We start from the raw sequence: 18,315 nt of genomic DNA on the forward strand, positions 1-18,315 counted from the left end.
AAGACATATTACATTCCAGTAAGACAGGGAAGAAAGGAAGGAAACATACATACAGTATAGACAAAATTTGAATAATGGATGGAGAAGGGGCCGAGGGGACCCTAATAGAAATAAGACCTACCACAATAGGTATACTTTTTATTTTAAAGATGAATGGTATCCGAATCAAGAAAGGAACAACCATAAATAGATCACTACCAGAAATAGATACAGAGCTTTTAATAATGAAGATTTTCTAGACAGAAACAGGAGAAGATACAGAAGGTAATAGTATTTAGACATGTTAAAAAGAAAAGAGGAAAATAAGGCAAGGGAACTATAAAGAAAGTAATCATGGAGTTGTCTAATATGGAAAATAAAGAAAATGATGAGATAAAGGACACCAAGATTTTCAATTTGACCAAACATACTCTGACTACAGAGGAGAGCTCTATTGTGAAAAAGGGCCTGCATTTTGCCCTGGACAACAGGTTGAATAAATTTGAAACTTTTTTAGACATTCAAAAATTTGTAAAGAAAATCTCCCTTAAAAAAACTTTCTTAGTCAGAAAGGAGAGACTACCAATAATAGAGAAATTTTTAACCCAGATCTGGTTTTAATCCTACTCTTAATAGGGGTTGTTTTGTTGACAGTTTTAACAGGGCGGTCATCTCGGATTTGGAATGAATTAACCCCAAATGTGGGAGGAACCAGAATATAAGTAAAAAAGACAAAAGAAGCTATAAAGTGTCTTGGTGAAAACAGTGACATTGTAATAAAAAGGCAGGTAAGGGGGGAGGGATCATAATCATTGATAAAATAAAATTTGAAAATTAAGTGAAGAGACAACTGGAGGACAGGGAGACATATGTGATATTGAGGAGCAATCCGAATGAACAAACCAAAGGGAATTAACACAATTATTGCACATGTATAAGAAAGGTGTTATCACAGAAAAAGAGGATAAATATATTAATGTGGAAGACCCAAGTCTTCCTGTCTTTTATGTCTTACCTAAGATTCACAAAGATCCACAGAACCCTCCAGGAAGGTCAATAGTAGCCGACATAGGATCTCTAATGGCTAAATGTAATTTTTTATAGATCACCCCCCAACTAGAGGTTTTAAAATTAAGATCCTATATAACAGATACCATGGATACTCTATCTAAATTAAAGGAAATGACTTGGCAAGAGAATTTTATTTTGGCTACAGCGGATGTGAACAGCCTCTACGCAGTGATTGACCATTCACGGAGTTTAGAGGCTGTAAGTCATTTCCTTGAAGCAAATAATCTGGGGGATAATAAAATCCATTTTATTCTAGATGGTATTAAGTTTATTTTAAATAATAACTTTTTTTGGTACAGTATAACGGCAAATTTTACCATCAGAATGCAGACACTGCTATCGGCACATGTTTTGCCATGTTTTGTTCATGGGCCTGTGGGAGGATCTTAATGTATGGACTAATAATATAAAAATTTGGTTCCGTTTTATAGATGACATTTTATTTATTTGGGAGGGGGACGAAGCAGATCTGAAAACCTTCTGTGAAGTATTCTGTGAAATACTTAACAATAACAATTTTAACATTGAACTTACTTATAATACTAGTAAAATAATTTCCTAGACTTAACAATATATATCAAAGAATGAAAGATGAAAACGAAGTCATTTTGCAAATCTACATTCAGTAATTCTTATATTTCTACCAGAAGTAACCATCACCCATCATGGATAAAGAATGTTAAAGGATAAATAAGAAGGATCTGACAAAACTGTACTGATATAGAAATATTTGAGGAACAAGCCAAGGATCTGAAATGATTTGTGTCCAAAGGATATGAAGAGGAAATTATAGATGGCCATATTGATGAACTAAGGAATGTAAATAGGGAAGATTTGTTACTACCTAAGATCAAAGGGAAAGAAGAGGACATACCATTAGCCTTCATTACTTCATATAATAGCCAGCATAAAATGTGTAAAAGATGGTAAGAAGACATTGGCACCTCCTATTGAGGGATCCAGTATTGACACCAATTGTATCTCAGAAGCCAAGATTTATTTACAGGAAGGGTACAAATTTGAGGAATAAATTAGTAAAAAGTGCTATTCCACCTAAGAAATTGGGGAGGATAAAAACTGTGGGTTTTCATAAAAGCGGGGTGTGTTCGATGTGTAGCAACCACAACACACAACCCAGCAAAATAGCAGAGTTCAGTTCCATGGTCACAAATAAATCTTACAGTATAACAGAGGGCCTGATTCAGACCCGGTCGCAAGCGCTGAGCGCTCGCAACCGGGTCGATGGTGGCCCACAGCGCATGTGCACGACGGGGCCGGCTCCGTCGTGTGCATGCGTGAGACCCGGCTAGCGATGGGCACTCCGTTGCTCCGGGTCTCGCAACAAAGGAGGCGAGCTGTCGATGTTGATGACTTCAAGTGATGACAGTGGAGAGCTTCCGGCTTTGTTAGAGCCAAAAGCTCTCTGGGGCTTGCGGCCATGAGACCCTACCACAAGGGTCTCGTCGCAAGCCCGATGGTCGCGATGGTCTTGACCGTCTAAAAAAAAAAAAAGCCCGGCCCTGATTCAGAGCAAGCGCTCTGTCAACCCGGCCCTGATTCAGAGCAAGCGCTCGGGCCCATCGTTCCATTGAAGGAACGATCGGCCGAGCACCTCCAAAATATTAAAAATGGTTTTGAAAACCACTCCTTGTCTAAACATTTGAAAGAGTGCCATAAAAATGGGTGTAGGTCACTGAAGTACAAAATCACTGGCGGAAGAAAAAAGTCGACCGGGTTTTAGCACAAACGGAGATGAAGTGGTTCTGTGAAATGGGTTCACTGGTACCAAAGGGGTTAAGTAATACCCTGAGTATATATTACCCCAGAGGTAATAGGGTAGGACTGGTCCACAGGGGAATAAGGAAAATCCCTGGAGGGCCCCACCTATACCTCTAGGGGTCAAGTTCCAGACCATGCACTTAAGTTATACATTGTTACTGTGCTATTAGAGGGTCAGACACTTGGTCAGACACTTGGTGGAGCAGTAGCATGGGTGAACTTGGATGCTTTGTTTGTTTCTGTGGAAACTACACCAAGATTTACCCTCCTGTCAAACAAAGTGAGTGGTCCTGAAACAGTCCTGTCCCTTCCTTTATAAAAGAGCCTTGTTCTTTGTATGTCCCCTCTAGTGGTTGGCCAAGTCCCTTTATGGTTGCTGGCTACACCCCCTCTGGTGGCTGGCCACACCTCTTCAATTTGGGCCCCGTCCACTGCATTGCCTGGTTGGCCCTTTATGCTGAGTACAAAACTGCCTGTAGCTGAAGAAGAGGGCATATCACTTTGCTAGCCACATGTGATTTTCCTCCCTTGGACTATATAAAATGTTATGGGGCCCAGAAATGTTGGGCTATGCCCAGGGGCTGGCTGGTGAATTTTAGCCTGGGTGGCAAGCACACAGCACCAGCCCATGAGCAGTGACTCAACCTTCTCCCTCTCCCTACCCTAACTCTAACCCTATCTCCCGAAGCCTAAACAACCTCCCTCCTGGTGCCTAAACTTAACCTCCCCCTCCCTGCACCCTAACCATAACCCTCACCCCTTAGTGCCTAACCCTAACCCCACCCTAGTCCCAAACCATAACCCTTAATCCTCCCCCTAACCCTGCTACTTACCTTTGGGATGATGACGCTGGGATTCTGACCGTATCCCTACATCACACATTACAGCTACATATCATACACACTAGACATACAAATAGAAACACCACATCATACGTACACCACATCACACACACATCACACATACACACCATCATACACCACACTTACACATCACAGAGGCACACATGCCCATCACATACGCATATACACATATGCGCACACAAATAAATTTCACACATATACATGGCTTGATAACTGAAAATAGTGCTTACCTGGCATCTTTAGGTTCAATTATGTGGTGTTGAACGTTGTTGGTCCTCCGTCAGTCATGTCTCTCCTGATCGGCAGCCAGCAGCCATTGGGTGAAGGGCAGAAGCAGAAATGCGAAGAAGCACATGGGAAAAGGGGACAAGGGCATAGATAGGAAGGGGGCAGAGGCACAGATAAGGAAGGGCAGAGGCAAGGAGCAAATGTACAGATAGGGAGTGGTCAGAATAAGTGAGTTGGGTAATCTGAGCAAGGCACAAATATTGGGAGGTAGTAGAGGCACATATATAGGGAGGGGGCAGAGGAAAGATGGTAAAGAGCACAGCAACATAAAAGGAGGGGGCATGATGCACAGATATGGTGAGGGGGCAAAGGCAGGAATGGTAAAGAGGATGGTGGGAAAGACTGTATAGGAGGACGGGCTGGGGTACCTCGGTGTATGGCAGACATCTTCTGTGCAGTGCATGCACACTAAGCCCGCCACTGGGGCCAGGAGAGGAGAGCTGGCAGTTGTAGAGGCAGAGGAGAGACAAGCATGTGAGAGGGAGACCCTAGGCTCCTAACTTCCCATAATCTATTCTGGCTTCCCCCTGTGTGGGGGAAGATGGGGTCGCAGGATGCAGGAGGGGCGGGGCCTGCAGTTTGGGGGCGGGACCTCTGAAGCCCCAGACAGGCTGCTGCTGTAGTCTGCAGCACTGAGTCGGAACATGCAGGAGGGGAGGCGGAGCCGAGAGTGTGGCTTTCCTTTCCAGTCCTCCCCCTCGGTGATGAGATTACAGCCACTTATGCCGTTATGTGTATGCAGCATATGGCTGCAGTCAGCTGGCAGACCCCCAGAGCTTAAATTGTGCTGGCCTGGGTGGCAGATGGCACCCTGCCCCCCAGCCCAGTCCACCGCTGGTTATGCCCCTGCTTCTTTTAATCATGTGTTATTTTCACTGATATTCCTGTGTTATAATTGTCCCATTGGGAAAATGTTGTTTTCGCATTTTGTGTAGTGTTGCCAAACATGTAATCAAATTTTTATAGAAGACTAATGGGAATCCTTTGAGACTATACACCATCATTGATGTGTTTGTAATACTATTAAAAATACATTGATTTTCAGCCAGTGTGGCAGGGTATAACAAGAATCGTGGTGTACAGGATTAAGGCCCTCATTCAGACCCACTCGCAAGTGGGCGTACGCACGTTCGCCGTACGTAAAAAAATATTTAAATTCAAGCACTCGCTCGTTTTTTCCTACGCAGCTAAAAATCCGCCCCAAACTCAGGCGACCCCTCCTCTGACTAACGAGCGTGCCAAATAGCGAGCGTACATCCCCGAAATGGCTTGAAGGGAACGCATGCACAAGTACAAACCGGAAGTGGGACTGTCAGATTCCGATTACCTGCTCGTTTTTTCGGCCTACCTCCCTCAATCGTATCATGCCAATCAATGTATCAATTAGCTTAATTTTTTTTTTTTTTTCAACACAATGCAATAAACTTTAATCTTGTCCGTGTTTGTATTTGCTCGCAGAATACGTACGGCTGAAACCTTCGCTTTTATTGTTCCAAAGACATGTTAGCCCCAATTAAACAATTGTTCTTTTTGTTTGTCTCCCCACAATTTTTCTGTGGTTCATTTCTTTATTTAAATTTGCTTACGCATGTCACTGCATCAAGCCTATCATAACTCTCAAGAGATTTGTGGCCCTGTCGAACACATGACTCATACACTAACCAATAGAATTTGTCCTGTTAATTTCCCAAATACATTAGCCAATCAAATTTTTTTGTGGTGCTTTATTAAAAATATTTTGTCAAAAAAACACCATTGCCATCATGAGATCCGCCGCATTCACCAGGCGCGAACTGCTGGTGCTGACGGAGGTGATGGACAGGAGGATCACCCGTCAGCCTCCACCCATCTCCAACAGGCGCAAGCGTTCCGCATATGCGGAGGTACGTCGACGCCTGCGCTCCTTCGGCTCACGCCGACATATTGGCCAGCTGGAGCGCAGGTGGTCGGACCTGCACCGGCGGACGCCCCGCTTGCTGGCATGCTTTCGCATGCAGATTGCGGAAAGTAAGTGTTCTGGACTGTGGTTTTCAAGTTTATCTTGTGGGCCCTAACTGCGTGTGCATGTTTTCATGTCTGTCCTATTGAGTCATTGTAGTCATATCTGCATGTGCATGTTTTCATGTCTGTCCTATTGAGTCATTGTAGTCATATCTGCATGTGCATGTTTTCATGTCTGTCCTATTGTGTCATTGTAGTCATATCTGCATGTGCAAGTTTTCATGTCTGTCCTATTGTGTCATTGTAGTCATATCTGCATGTGCACGTTTTCATGTCTGTCCTATTGAGTCATTGTAGTCATATCTGCATGTGCATGTTTTCATGTCTGTCCTATTGTGTCATTGTAGTCATATCTGCATGTGCATGTTTTCATGTCTGTCCTATTGTGTTTTTTATTTTATTTTTTTATTTTGTTTCCTGTTGAAACTAACAACAATTTTTTGTTCATTTTATAGGGGCACAGCAAACACTACGGCGGCATCGCCACACAAGACGCCGGTCCCGGCCCCTCTCTCCAACTCCCAATTCCTCTATTCCCCCCTCCTCCCCAGACCCTGTGGCCGAAATTTCTGGCCTACTTCCCCTCCAGCCCAATTCCCCCTCTCCTCCATCCGTCCCTCCTCCAAATACCCCCTCCCAGGATGGCGAAAACACCTTGCCCCTCGGGTTGGGGAATGTAGCCACCTCCGAGGTGGTCCAGGGAGTGGCTTCTGGCTCTCTCGTTTTGGAGAACGGTATGTTTTTAAAGTTTATTTTTGACACCCCAAACTGTTTGTATGTAATCATGTGTCGTCCCCATTTTTTTTTTCTTTTTTTCGCCTTAGGGTATTTTTGGGGGTTGTCTTTACCTGTTCCTGCTGATGTCACCATACACATATCACACCTGTGTGCCTTTTTTTAGGGCCCTTGTATTTTTGGCATACGACATTTTGGGGTTCTGGGTTTTATCCGTGTAATTTATTTTTGGCCCACAAGCTTGTAAGTTTGTGTTTGCTTGTTTTTTGTTTTTTTACAATGTTGCTTCATTATCGATTTATTAATCCCCAAACTTTTGTCACCCACAGAGGAACAGAGGCGTCGGGAACAGATTGTGAATTGTGTGGGCCGTATGCGGGAGCAGGTCACCGGGCTAATGCAGGGCCTTGACCATCTGTTGGTCCTCCTTCGGAATTAATTTTTTTTTTTTTTTAAATTGTTTCTTAATAAATCTGTTTAAAATCAAGCTCTGTCTCATGCGTTTGGAGTAAATCCAAGATTCTTTACACTGACATAAGTAGACTCTTCAAGCAAGGTTTGCCCCAGAAACTCACTACAGATTGTGTGTTGTATTTTGAATGCAAACAGGCACAAGAAACACCTCCCAGTACCAATGTCATTTTCCTTTTTTTGTGGTGGTCAACATGATAGTTTACACCATTTTTCAGGTTCCTATTTGGTGGCCAAACTGCTTAGGACAATCTTACGAAGGCAACTGATTGTACACGATTCCTTGTTGTGTTGGTTAGTACCCCGAAAACATATTACATTTTAGCTCCACTTGCTTCATTACTGGGTTACCCCTTAGGTAAAATTAACGTTTGGGATTTTGTTTACACTTGCTTCTAACGTGCCCAAAAAGGAAACAAATTACACTCTCCAAATATTTATTCACAACAGAAATCAAAATACAAAGTGGTCACTCACAAACAAAACACACAGTGATAATCAGAAAAACTCCACATACCAAAAACACTAAACAAACACACAACAAATCAAGAACTGGTTGACGAAGGTCCATGCCCACATGATTTCACAAATATGGCGTTGCAATATTGGTGTCAGAATATATTCCCGAAGTTTCCACAGAAAGGTTTTTGAAGGGGAGCAGGAAGTAGTCATCGTGGGAGTGCCAAAGATTATGCAAACAAACAGAAGATGGTGCAAGAATTAATATAAAAAAAGATGAACGTTAAAAAACCTTAACACATTGGGTATACACACTGTTGTTTGATCAATAATTACCTAAAATATCAGGCCACCACATCATCGCGTATGGCCCCCCCACATACTGACCTCCGACCAACCTCGGGGGGGCCATCCTCAGGTAAGGCATCCTCTGGCTGCATTGGAACACCACTCCTTATGGTGATGTTGTGAAAGATCCCACACAGGACCACAATTTTCGAAACCATATCCGGCAAATACATGAGCTCGCCACCAGAGCGGTGGAGGCATCTGAATCGGCCTTTTAAAAGGCCGATACAGCGCTCCACCACTTGCCTGGTGGCTGTAAGTGCGGTATTAAACTCACTTTGTGGACCTGGTGTGGGAGCCAAGTAAGGAGTGAGCAGCCAGGGCATGCAAGGGTATCCACTGTCTCCTGTGAAAAAGAATAGACAACATCAGGATCACTGTGTATCAAGCTTATCATTGTTATGTACTAAAGGTCTACACTTACCCAGAAGCCACGCATCACCAGCTTGTAGGTTGTTTACTTTGTGCCATATCCCTGATTGCCAGATGACGAAGGAGTCATGTGCACTTCCTGGTAATTTTGCATTCAGGGACAGGATCTGGAGGGAGGCATCACATACCACCATTACATTCAGGGAGTGATAGTGTTTCCTGTTTCGAAATATGGCCTCCAGCTGTGCTGGAGGCTGAAGTGGTATGTGAGTACCATCCACAACCCCTATGATGTGTGGGAAGCCAGCTATTTGGTAAAAATTGGCCTTGGCCACACTAAGGGCACCCATATCCAAAGGCATTTTAATAAAATGATGGAGGTGCTTGAAAAGTGCCTCCATCACTGCCCTCAGGATCCGGGAAAAGGAGGATTGTGAGATGCCTGCCACTATTCCCACCGTTGTTTGAAACGATCCTGAGGCACAGAAATGTAACACCGCCATAAATTGCGTAAGTGGTGGTATTGCTGTAGGACTGTCAATTTGCCGCTCAAGATCACTCTCTATTAATGAGAGAGTGTCTATGATGATTTTGGGAGGAAGACGGTAGCGTCTTAAAACCTCATCATCGGGCATTCCAAAAAGGGTGACACGTGTTCGAAATATCTGGGGCCTTGCACGCCTACGATGCCTACGCCTGGGACGAGATTGAGGTTGGCGGCTTCCGGGAGCATGGCCAGAACAATCCACCCTAGATCAACCTGAAATGGCAAGATTGTAATGTAAGGCTTTGGACCCACCCCAAAAGAAAATTCAAAACAACTTAGCTTGATGATACCATCCATTGCTGCTTACATGCCGGGGTATTGTCATGATCCGTCCAAACTGAAATTAATCACAAAAATTATTAGAAAAATGTCACTCTGTGCATTTTTGTTTCTAAATTTTGTGCTAGACCAAACTTAAAATATGCGAAACACACATTTGGCAAAAGAGCAAAACGACATTGCACACAGTACATCAAAATGGGTTGAAATGTTTGCCCAAAAAGCGAAAGGGCAACCTCAAAAAAATTAAAATGATTAATAAGCATTTAAAAATGCGCTAATTAGTTCGCAAATACAAGTCCCAATAGTAAGTAGTAAAAATGCGCTAATTCGTTCGCAAATACAAGTCCCAATAGTAAGTAGTAAAAATGCGCTAATTAGTTCGCAAATACAAGTCCCAATAGTAAGTAGTAAAAATGCGCTAATTCGTTCGCAAATACAAGTCCCAATAGTAAGTAGTAAAAATGCGCTAATTAGTTCGCAAATACAAGTCCCAATAGTAAGTAGTAAAAATGCGCTAATTCGTTCGCAAATACAAGTCCCAATAGTAAGTAGTAAAAATGCGCTAATTAGTTCGCAAATACAAGTCACTATACAAACTGTGAAAAATGCGCTAATTAATTCACAAATACAAGATAAAAAATGGACTTACCAAGAGCAAATATATAAGAGTCCAAATCAAAAGGTCTTTGGGTCCGAAATTAATCAAAAGCTAAAATATATGAAATTATGGATCCAAAATTTACAAAAATGAAGAAACACAATGAAACAACAATTGATCAAAAGTTAGACTTCACAAAACTTACCAAATCAAGAAACGAGGTAAAAAAAATAAAAAACAAAAAAGAGAACGGAAAATAAAAACGCAAATCTACCAAACAAAATAATCTCCAACCGCCAACTCCTTTATACGCAAACAATAAACTCCAGCCAAGGTAACCTCCAACAATCCAAAAACGCCACCTCGACTCGAGACACACCAAGCCATAAATAGTGTTTCGTTTCCCGCACAAATTAAGGAGGGATCATAGGAACGCACAATCAATGATGCGGCCGCAAAATAAGGACGCATGTATAAATACGTCACGAAAACACATTAAAATTCTGGGGTATTTCTTGATTGGACCTCAGACATGGCGACAGACCAGGGAAACAATGCCCAAGAGTCAGGCGGTAAGTCTTTCATGCATTTTGTATCAATGATTAATTTGAAACATAAGATTGGGCAAGTTGTGATTTTGTGAAATCTGAATATTTACACAAATAGGTGAGGAGGATGACATGGAAGAGGCTGCTGGGCCCAGTATTCCGGCCAAAGCTACCAAAAAAAAAAGGCAGCCACATTTCACAAGAAAGGAGATGGAGGTTTTCATACAGAAGTGTGTGGACATCCTGCCACAGGCAGACAGGAATATGAGTCTAAGCCAGAAGGGGAGAATGTGGGAAGAGGTAGCCGTTGCTGTCAATAGGGTGGGTGATTATGTCCGTCTAGCCCGGGATGTCAAACGGCGGTAAGTAAACACTTGCCCCCCCTAAAAACAAACACCATTTTAAACAAAAGGATAATGGCTTCCATTTTTTCCCACAGATGGGGCGACTTCAAATATCGCCTAAAGCAAAAACTCGCGGACAGGGCTAGGCATGCAAGGGGGACAGGTGGGGGTCCCACCCCTGTGTCATTGGAGTTGACCGATTTAGAAGAGCTGGCACAGGGGTGTGTGCAGCCTGTGGAGGTGTTTGGCGTGTCCAACATGGATACGGACATGCCAGACTTTGCGGCTTCTCATGTTGTCCCAGGTAAATCTTTTGATGTCATCAACTCTGAAATGTTATTGTGCCAATATGTAGATTCTAATGTGAGGCTTTTTTCCTAACAGAGACACAGGCGGATGAGTCTGCTCCAGAGGGGAGCCTTGGCCGCCGAATTTCTGCTGGCTCGGCAGGGGAGGAACCAGTACATCCGGCTGAGGACCCTGCAGAAGCCAGTCCAGGGCAATCCCCCTCGCAGGCAGTGTCCCTCCTCACAGAACTCAATTTCAAATCGGATTTCCATACGGACATTCTGCAGAGGATGGACGCCAGTCTGCTACGGGTGGCTGAGGCCCTGGAGCAAAATGCTGCGGCCAACGTGACCATTGGTCAGGCCCTGGCGGAAAATACCAGGGCCAACATCCGCATCGCCAATGCCCTGGAGCAGCTCATTCGCCAGCACATGGTGGAGCCGACCTCCCTTCCTGCCGGAACATCAGGATCCTCCACCTCTGGCACAACATCAGCCAATCCTCCAAATGTGCCTAGCCCCTGTGCCTAGTCCAGAGGCCACAACATCTGCCTCTGGACAGGCCAGCCCGATGACATCCCGGACCCGGTCTGGCGCCCTCCCTCCCCCATCCAAACGGGTGAAAAAACGATGACAGCAATGGTGACTTTTCCCACAATCCTTCTGTGCTTGGCTCATATTCCTTTCTGGTCAAAACTTCCCTCTCCTTTCTTGTGAAATGTTTTGAAATTTTTTTTGTATGTTTATGTCAACAGTTATGTTGGGCCAATTTGTTTGATTTTGGGACATATCTTTGGCAAAAAAAGATGTTCCCAAATTTTTTATTTTTTTTTATTTTGTTGGAGCAATAAATTGAAACAAAAAATCTGACATTGGATTGTGAAATTATTGTACAAATGGGTTAAATTTAATCCTGCACCAAAAGGCAAAAACTGGGAAAAAAAAAAAAATGGGCTCTTTAAGGAACGTTTAAAAAATCATATAACGAGGCAAATTCAAGAGGCAAAAATAAAATGGTGCGAAAATTAAAACATGATGACATTATTGTTACAGTAGGCCCTAACCACCAAATTGAGGGCAAAATAAACCCCCACAAATGTACGCAAATTGATTGTGTCATCCTGACATTAGCAGCTCTGATTTCCACCTGCGTAGGTTTTGTGCTATCCCAAAAAACTGATTTCAAAACACATACCAAGCCGGTTTTCAATCCAACACTAATTGCTTTTCAGCCCTCCCTCGATTAATCGCAACAACATCGTGGAGTCCCGGGACGGAGGAGAAGGCCATCGCCAATGTGGTCGAGTAATCCAGACCCTAAGCTGTGCGAGCATTTTGAAGGGAAAGAGGATCATCCAGTGACGTATGAGTCGGTCCGAACACATTTTACGCTCACATTTGCTAATGTATGTACGCCCCAAAAACGCCTCACCACGCCTGCGTTTTTCCATCTCCACCCCCGTCAACACCCAAAAATGCCCTGTTCTGTCAATCACATTTGACATGTCACTTCCTGTACGCTATTTGACGAACGAGACCAAAAAAGCTCGCAATCTGCCGTACGCACATGCGCACTGTTACACCGACGCATGCGCGGTTATTCAACATCGGAACGCAACGAGCGTACTGCTGTTTGCGAGTGGCTCTGAATGAGGGCCTAAGAGCCTTAGTGGGAAGTTTCATGTCATCCACTTTCTATTCTGTCCATTCTATGTAGCAAAATCTCCCCTATTGTTAAAGTATGTGCTGGGGTAATCAAACTGATTCTAATGTCTTAGCTGGCTCCGCCCAGTACTCCACACTTGGCACTACGTTTTGAATTCATATAGTGCAGAGACAGTAGAACGCCGCCACTGCATCCTGCATACCCACGCTTGTTGTTTGTCACAGAATCGGTGAGCTGTATTCAAACATCTTTACAGTTAGTAAAAATATATTATAAAATTTTTTATCCAAGTCTGATGTACTCTAGTCTGGCTTAAAGGTTCTATTGGTAGTCTTTATTGAACATTCTCTACTGTTATTATTGTCATTTTATATAATAGGGAAGTTCCTCTTTACAATATATATATATATATATATATATATACATATAATTTATTTAATCATAAACCTACAGTGGAGGACATTCATAGATAAAGGTATCTTTTAAATAATGATCAAATATCTATCTATCCATCTATCTATCTATCTATCTATCAATCTATCTATCTATCTATCTATCCAAATACAGTATATATATATATATATATATATATATATAAAATGCAAGCTGGGAAGCACTCCCTCAATCAGATATATAAACTCCGGGTGCCCTCCTGAGTAACCCGCAACCACGGGTACAGAATACAATCCACGAGCAGGCGGCACTCCACTAAACAGCAATCTGCTAAAAAAGTATATCACAATTTAACGAAAGGGGAACGTGAGGCCCTACATAATTTGTCGAGGTATTCCGATATTGTCATCCGTCCCGCCGATAAAGGCGGGGCGATTGTAATCCAAGATATAACAATGTATAGAGCCGAGATTGACAGGCAACTTTCAGATGAGTCTGTATATCGTTTGTTATCTGGTGATCCTACCATTGTTTTTTTAAAGGAGGTAGAAACATTATTGTCCAACGCAGTATCAGAGGGGAAGATTTCTGAGTCTTTGAGATCAGCTTTAATCCAAAAGGATCCAGTGGTGCCTGTACTTTACACATTACCCAAGGTGTATAAGAGCACGACGTGTCCCCCTGGCCGGCCTATTATAGCGGCCCGAGGGTCATTGTTTCAAACCATTTCCACTTACCTTGATGCATTACTGCAACCATGTATCTCTGCCAGTCCGGGTTACATTGTTGATACCACGGCCTTTTTGAATTTACTGCGAGGTATTGGTACTGTACCTGAGAATTGTTTCTTGTGCAGTTTGGATATATCCAATCTGTATACAATCATCCCCAATTCTGAGGGATTGGCAGCTGTTCGATCTCTCATTACTGGGAATGTTCTATACAGGGGTCCAGATATTGCATTAATTTTGGATTTACTAGAGATGACATTGACGCATAATTATTTCCTCTACAATGGCCGTTTTTATCTCCAGGTATCTGGTTGTGCGATGGGGTCCAATGTGGCCCCTTTATGCTCATTGCAGAAAAGGAGATTTTTTTCAATAATGATGGCAATTCTGCCTGTATCGTAGCATATTGTCGCTATATCGACGATTTATTTTTGATCTGGTCTGGGTCTCAACAACAATTTGAGGATTTTATTTGTGGGCACAATGCATCTTCTAGTCCAATTAAGTTTGTATATCATATTGACAATCATATGGTCAACTATCTGGATGTACAGGTAACATTGGTTAATGGAGTATTGCATACTTCTTTATTTCAGAAGACAACTGATCGAAACACATTTTTGCATGCGAGTAGTGACCACCCGAAATCATGCAAATATGGGTTACCTTTTCCCAATTTTTGCGGGCAAAACGCATCTGCAGCAAGACGGAAGATGCTGAGAAGCATATTGACAAAATGATACAGGATTTTTTGAAACGGGGCTATACCTATGATTCATTAGTTAAGGCTAAGCAGCGTGTCATGGCTATTTCACGCAACTCATTATTGGGCGTCAAGCCCACTAATGTTAAAAAAAAGTATATACCTTGGGTTAATCATTTTAACCCGTTTAGCACTGGAATTAGTAGAGTATCTAAAAAACTTTGGCCTATAGTTCAAACTGATGAAAAATTGGGGCTGCATGAAATCAGGGTAATGTCTTGTTACTCAAGAGGTCGTAATATCAGAGATCTACTGATGGGGACTGATGTTTCTGAATCTAAGGGTAGCTCTAGCAATGTGTCTAATTTTTTATCATTGCAAGCAGGTTGCTATCGTTGCTTAAATTGCCTGACATGCAGGTATATGCAGACTGGCAATCATTTCAGACATCCGCATAGCGGAGCTAAGATTTACATTCGGCACCGTCTTTCGTGCTTAACTAAGTTTGTAGTGTACCTCATAACTTGCCCATGCGGGCTAAGTTATGTTGGGAAAACGGAGCGGACCATTCGTGAAAGAATGGCCTTACACCGCTCATCGATTAAGGCTGCGATCATTAATAAAAGCAGTGATCAACCCGTAGCCAGACATTTTCTGGCTGCTGGTCATGGTCTTGCTACACTAAGATTCATCTTGATTGATCATGTGCCTGAAAGGATTCGTAGGGGTGATCGGGCAGGTCGACTATTACAATGTGAAAGTAGGTGGATATATAAGTTGGGTACGTTGGCCCCTCGTGGCCTAAATGAAAACATGGGTCTTCATTGTTTCGTATAATGGTTATGTTATGATGATTTATAATCCTTTAAGAGATGATTGGATTTCGATCAGTGATTACCGATTATGATGCCTTGCTTGTCATCCGTTATGCTTTGTATGTCATGTGGATTTTGATTGGTATATGTTACCATTTAGTAGCTGATGCATCCTTTATTGGGTTGGTTTATGTGAATAGTTCTTACATGTTCGTTTTTTGCTGTTCTGCTGGCCTTATATGTAAACACATTTGTTTGTATTATGTATTCACAGGTCGGTTGCCGTGACGACGGGCGATGAGTAATGACGTCAGTGCGACGTTACTTCCTGTTTCCCCTCGGACCGGCGCCGCATGTGGTGATGGTGGTGGGTATTTAATGGTGAGTCTTTCATATTTTCTTATTATCCTGATGACGAGGGAATAAGGTACCCTCGAAACGTTGACTGATATCCGTGTGAGGAGTCTTTATTAAGTGGAGTGCCGCCTGCTTGTGGATTATATATATATATATATATATATATATATAGACTTCTACGTGGATCAGCACTCGCATAAAGGGTGTTCAACAACTCCGGTGCCCTCCGCATAAATCCATTCAACAGCAGCAACAAATAGACGGCGGCACTCAAAGATTTTCTAAACAAAAATGTGTATTAAAAATCCATAAAAGGCACCAACGTTTCGGGACCGCTACGTCCCTTTGTCAAGGTAATCAATCTGACATAAATAATGTACTAACCTTATAAACCAAGAGAAGATCCGCCTCAGATTGATTACCTTGACAAAGGGACGCAGCGGTCCCGAAACGTTGGTGCCTGTTATGGATTTTTAATACACATTTTTGTTTAGAAAATCTTTGAGTGCCGCCGTCTATTTGTTGCTGCTGTGGTATATATATATATATATATATATATATATATGTGTGGTCTAATCTTTATTACTGCTGCATGATACATGAGTGCCTGGGGGGAGGGGCCCTAGATTGCACACTCTAAGCACAATGTGTGGTGCTACCTGCTGAGACCAGTAGTGCTGCAAGCAGAAAAAGAGAAAACATACAAGTGCAAACTCTAACCATGCTAAACATAATAATAATACTGCTACTGTATATTACATCAAAGAGGTTCTTAGTATAATAATGGCCATAATTATGGGCCTGCCCACCGCATCCAGGTGACCTCTATCAGGCAGGTCCCTAACACTCCTATGGAACAAATACAGGGCACGGGACTCCCCAGGCCAACCCAGCAGAACCGCCCCACGGCATCACACTAGTGCGAGATTACAAGTGATGGTTAAAGAATTATAAAGAAACTCCTATGTGTTAAGTCTTACATAAGTAAGAGGTTATAATTAAAAGTGTATGAAGTGCTACATATATAAAAACAAACTAAAGAAGTGAAAAAGTGTATATTATGATGCCATGAAGAACCCAGCCACACCAGCCCAGAGAGCCCCGCGCCCCAATACCAGTCCCAAAACTAACACACAGCATAAATATAGTAGATCTTACCCTCACTGTGCCTCATTATATGTGCAGTCTTGGAGTGCAAGGACACCTTGCTAATTAAAACACCCAGGAACAGGTGGGAGGGGTGCTAATCAAGGTAGAAGGAGTCTCGTCCTTCCAGTGTACATATATACACATAGTACCAATTTTTATTGTACCAATTTATGTTGTTATGTTCTAGATAGACTAACTATGTGAGAAGGCCCTTATCACCCATTGCCTCTCCCTGTCACAATCTGCCTGTCACTCTCTGCCTCTTTCTGTCACCCTCTGCCTCTTCCTGTCATCCTTTGCCCACTGCCTCTCCCCATCACCCTCTGCCTCTTTCTGTCACCCTCTGCCTCTCCCCGTCACCCTCTGCCTCTTTTTTGTAACCCTTTCACCATCACCCACTGCCTATCACAAGCAGACTCTCCCTGTCACCCTCTGTCTCTTCCTGTCATCCACTTCCTCTCCCCATCATCCTCTCCCTGTCACTCATAGCTTCTCCCCATCACTGTCTGTTTCTTCCTTTCATTCATGCTTAGTCACCCTCTGCCTCTTCCCATCATCCTCTCCCTGTCACCCTCTCCCTCTTCCTATCACCCACTGCTGTGTAGTATATTATAAACTTGGGGTATGGCGGAGGAGGGGGCACAAAGCATATTTTTGCACCTGGGCCCACTACTCACAAGTTTCATCACTGATAAGGAAGTTTTGTTGTGTGGTATAATATCCAAAAAGTTATTATTACATTATTTTTTAGTTCTTTTCTTTTCCTTTTCTGTATATTGCTGCATGTATTATTATATTTGCGAAATTATATAAGGGAATAAAAATATGTTATATTTTGTTTATGTGCAACATATATCCAGAGTTATGTCTAACATTTATTTTTACAGGGTTATTAAAAATTTTACTCAAAAAGTTAAAGATTATATTAAAATTTTATTTTGCATTGTAAATGGCTTGTCACAGAGTTCAAGCTCAGTGTTATGAGCTATGACTGAAGTACCAATGACTTAATTAATGCCATTCAGAGCTATCCTTCTTTGATCAAGACATTTTTTCTGAGCAAGAATTAAAAAGTTAGACTTTGTCTGTGCTCAGAATACTGTTCATAAAAGTAACCGTCAGCCAATTTATAATGTCGATACTACAATGTTGACAGTTATGATGTCGACATTGTTAAAATGTTGACAGGCAACATGTCTACATTATCAGAATGTTGACAGGTGAAATGTTGACATTGTCAATTCTTACCTACTCTCCCGGAATGGCCGGGAGGGTCCTACAAATTGCGTCATTGAGACCCCACCCCCTGCTGCAGAATGGCGGTAATCTCGACATTGTGTAGCGGGGCGGGGCCGCAATTATGTAATCGTGCAGTCAGACCCCCACTCCACCCCCAATCACACACCACGCCCCTCGCAATGCCCTTCCGCTGTGATGTCCTTGCTACCTCCTCCCAGGGGGCAGCCAGATTGTCAGCAAGTATGATATTGTTAGAATGTTGACATTAGGGGGTATGTTTACTAAAGGTT

At 42.7% G+C, this 18,315-nt stretch overlaps 1 protein-coding gene across 1 annotated transcript in view; it reads left to right on the forward strand.

The window, feature by feature from the left end:
* Nucleotides 1–333: 333 nt before the first annotated feature.
* Nucleotides 334–18,315, forward strand: part of LOC148507801 (kinesin-like protein KIF19) — a 57,283-nt gene continuing 39,301 nt past the window's right edge. The window contains exon 1 of the mRNA XM_088445514.1: nucleotides 334–510. Coding sequence (XP_088301640.1) covers nucleotides 334–510 — 177 coding nt within the window. The remainder of the gene's footprint in view (nucleotides 511–18,315) is intronic.

The sequence above is a fragment of the Taudactylus pleione genome, unplaced genomic scaffold (genome assembly GCF_031769625.1).
Source record: "Taudactylus pleione unplaced genomic scaffold, aTauple2 ptg000381l, whole genome shotgun sequence".
Classification (NCBI taxonomy): Eukaryota; Metazoa; Chordata; class Amphibia; order Anura; family Myobatrachidae; genus Taudactylus; species Taudactylus pleione.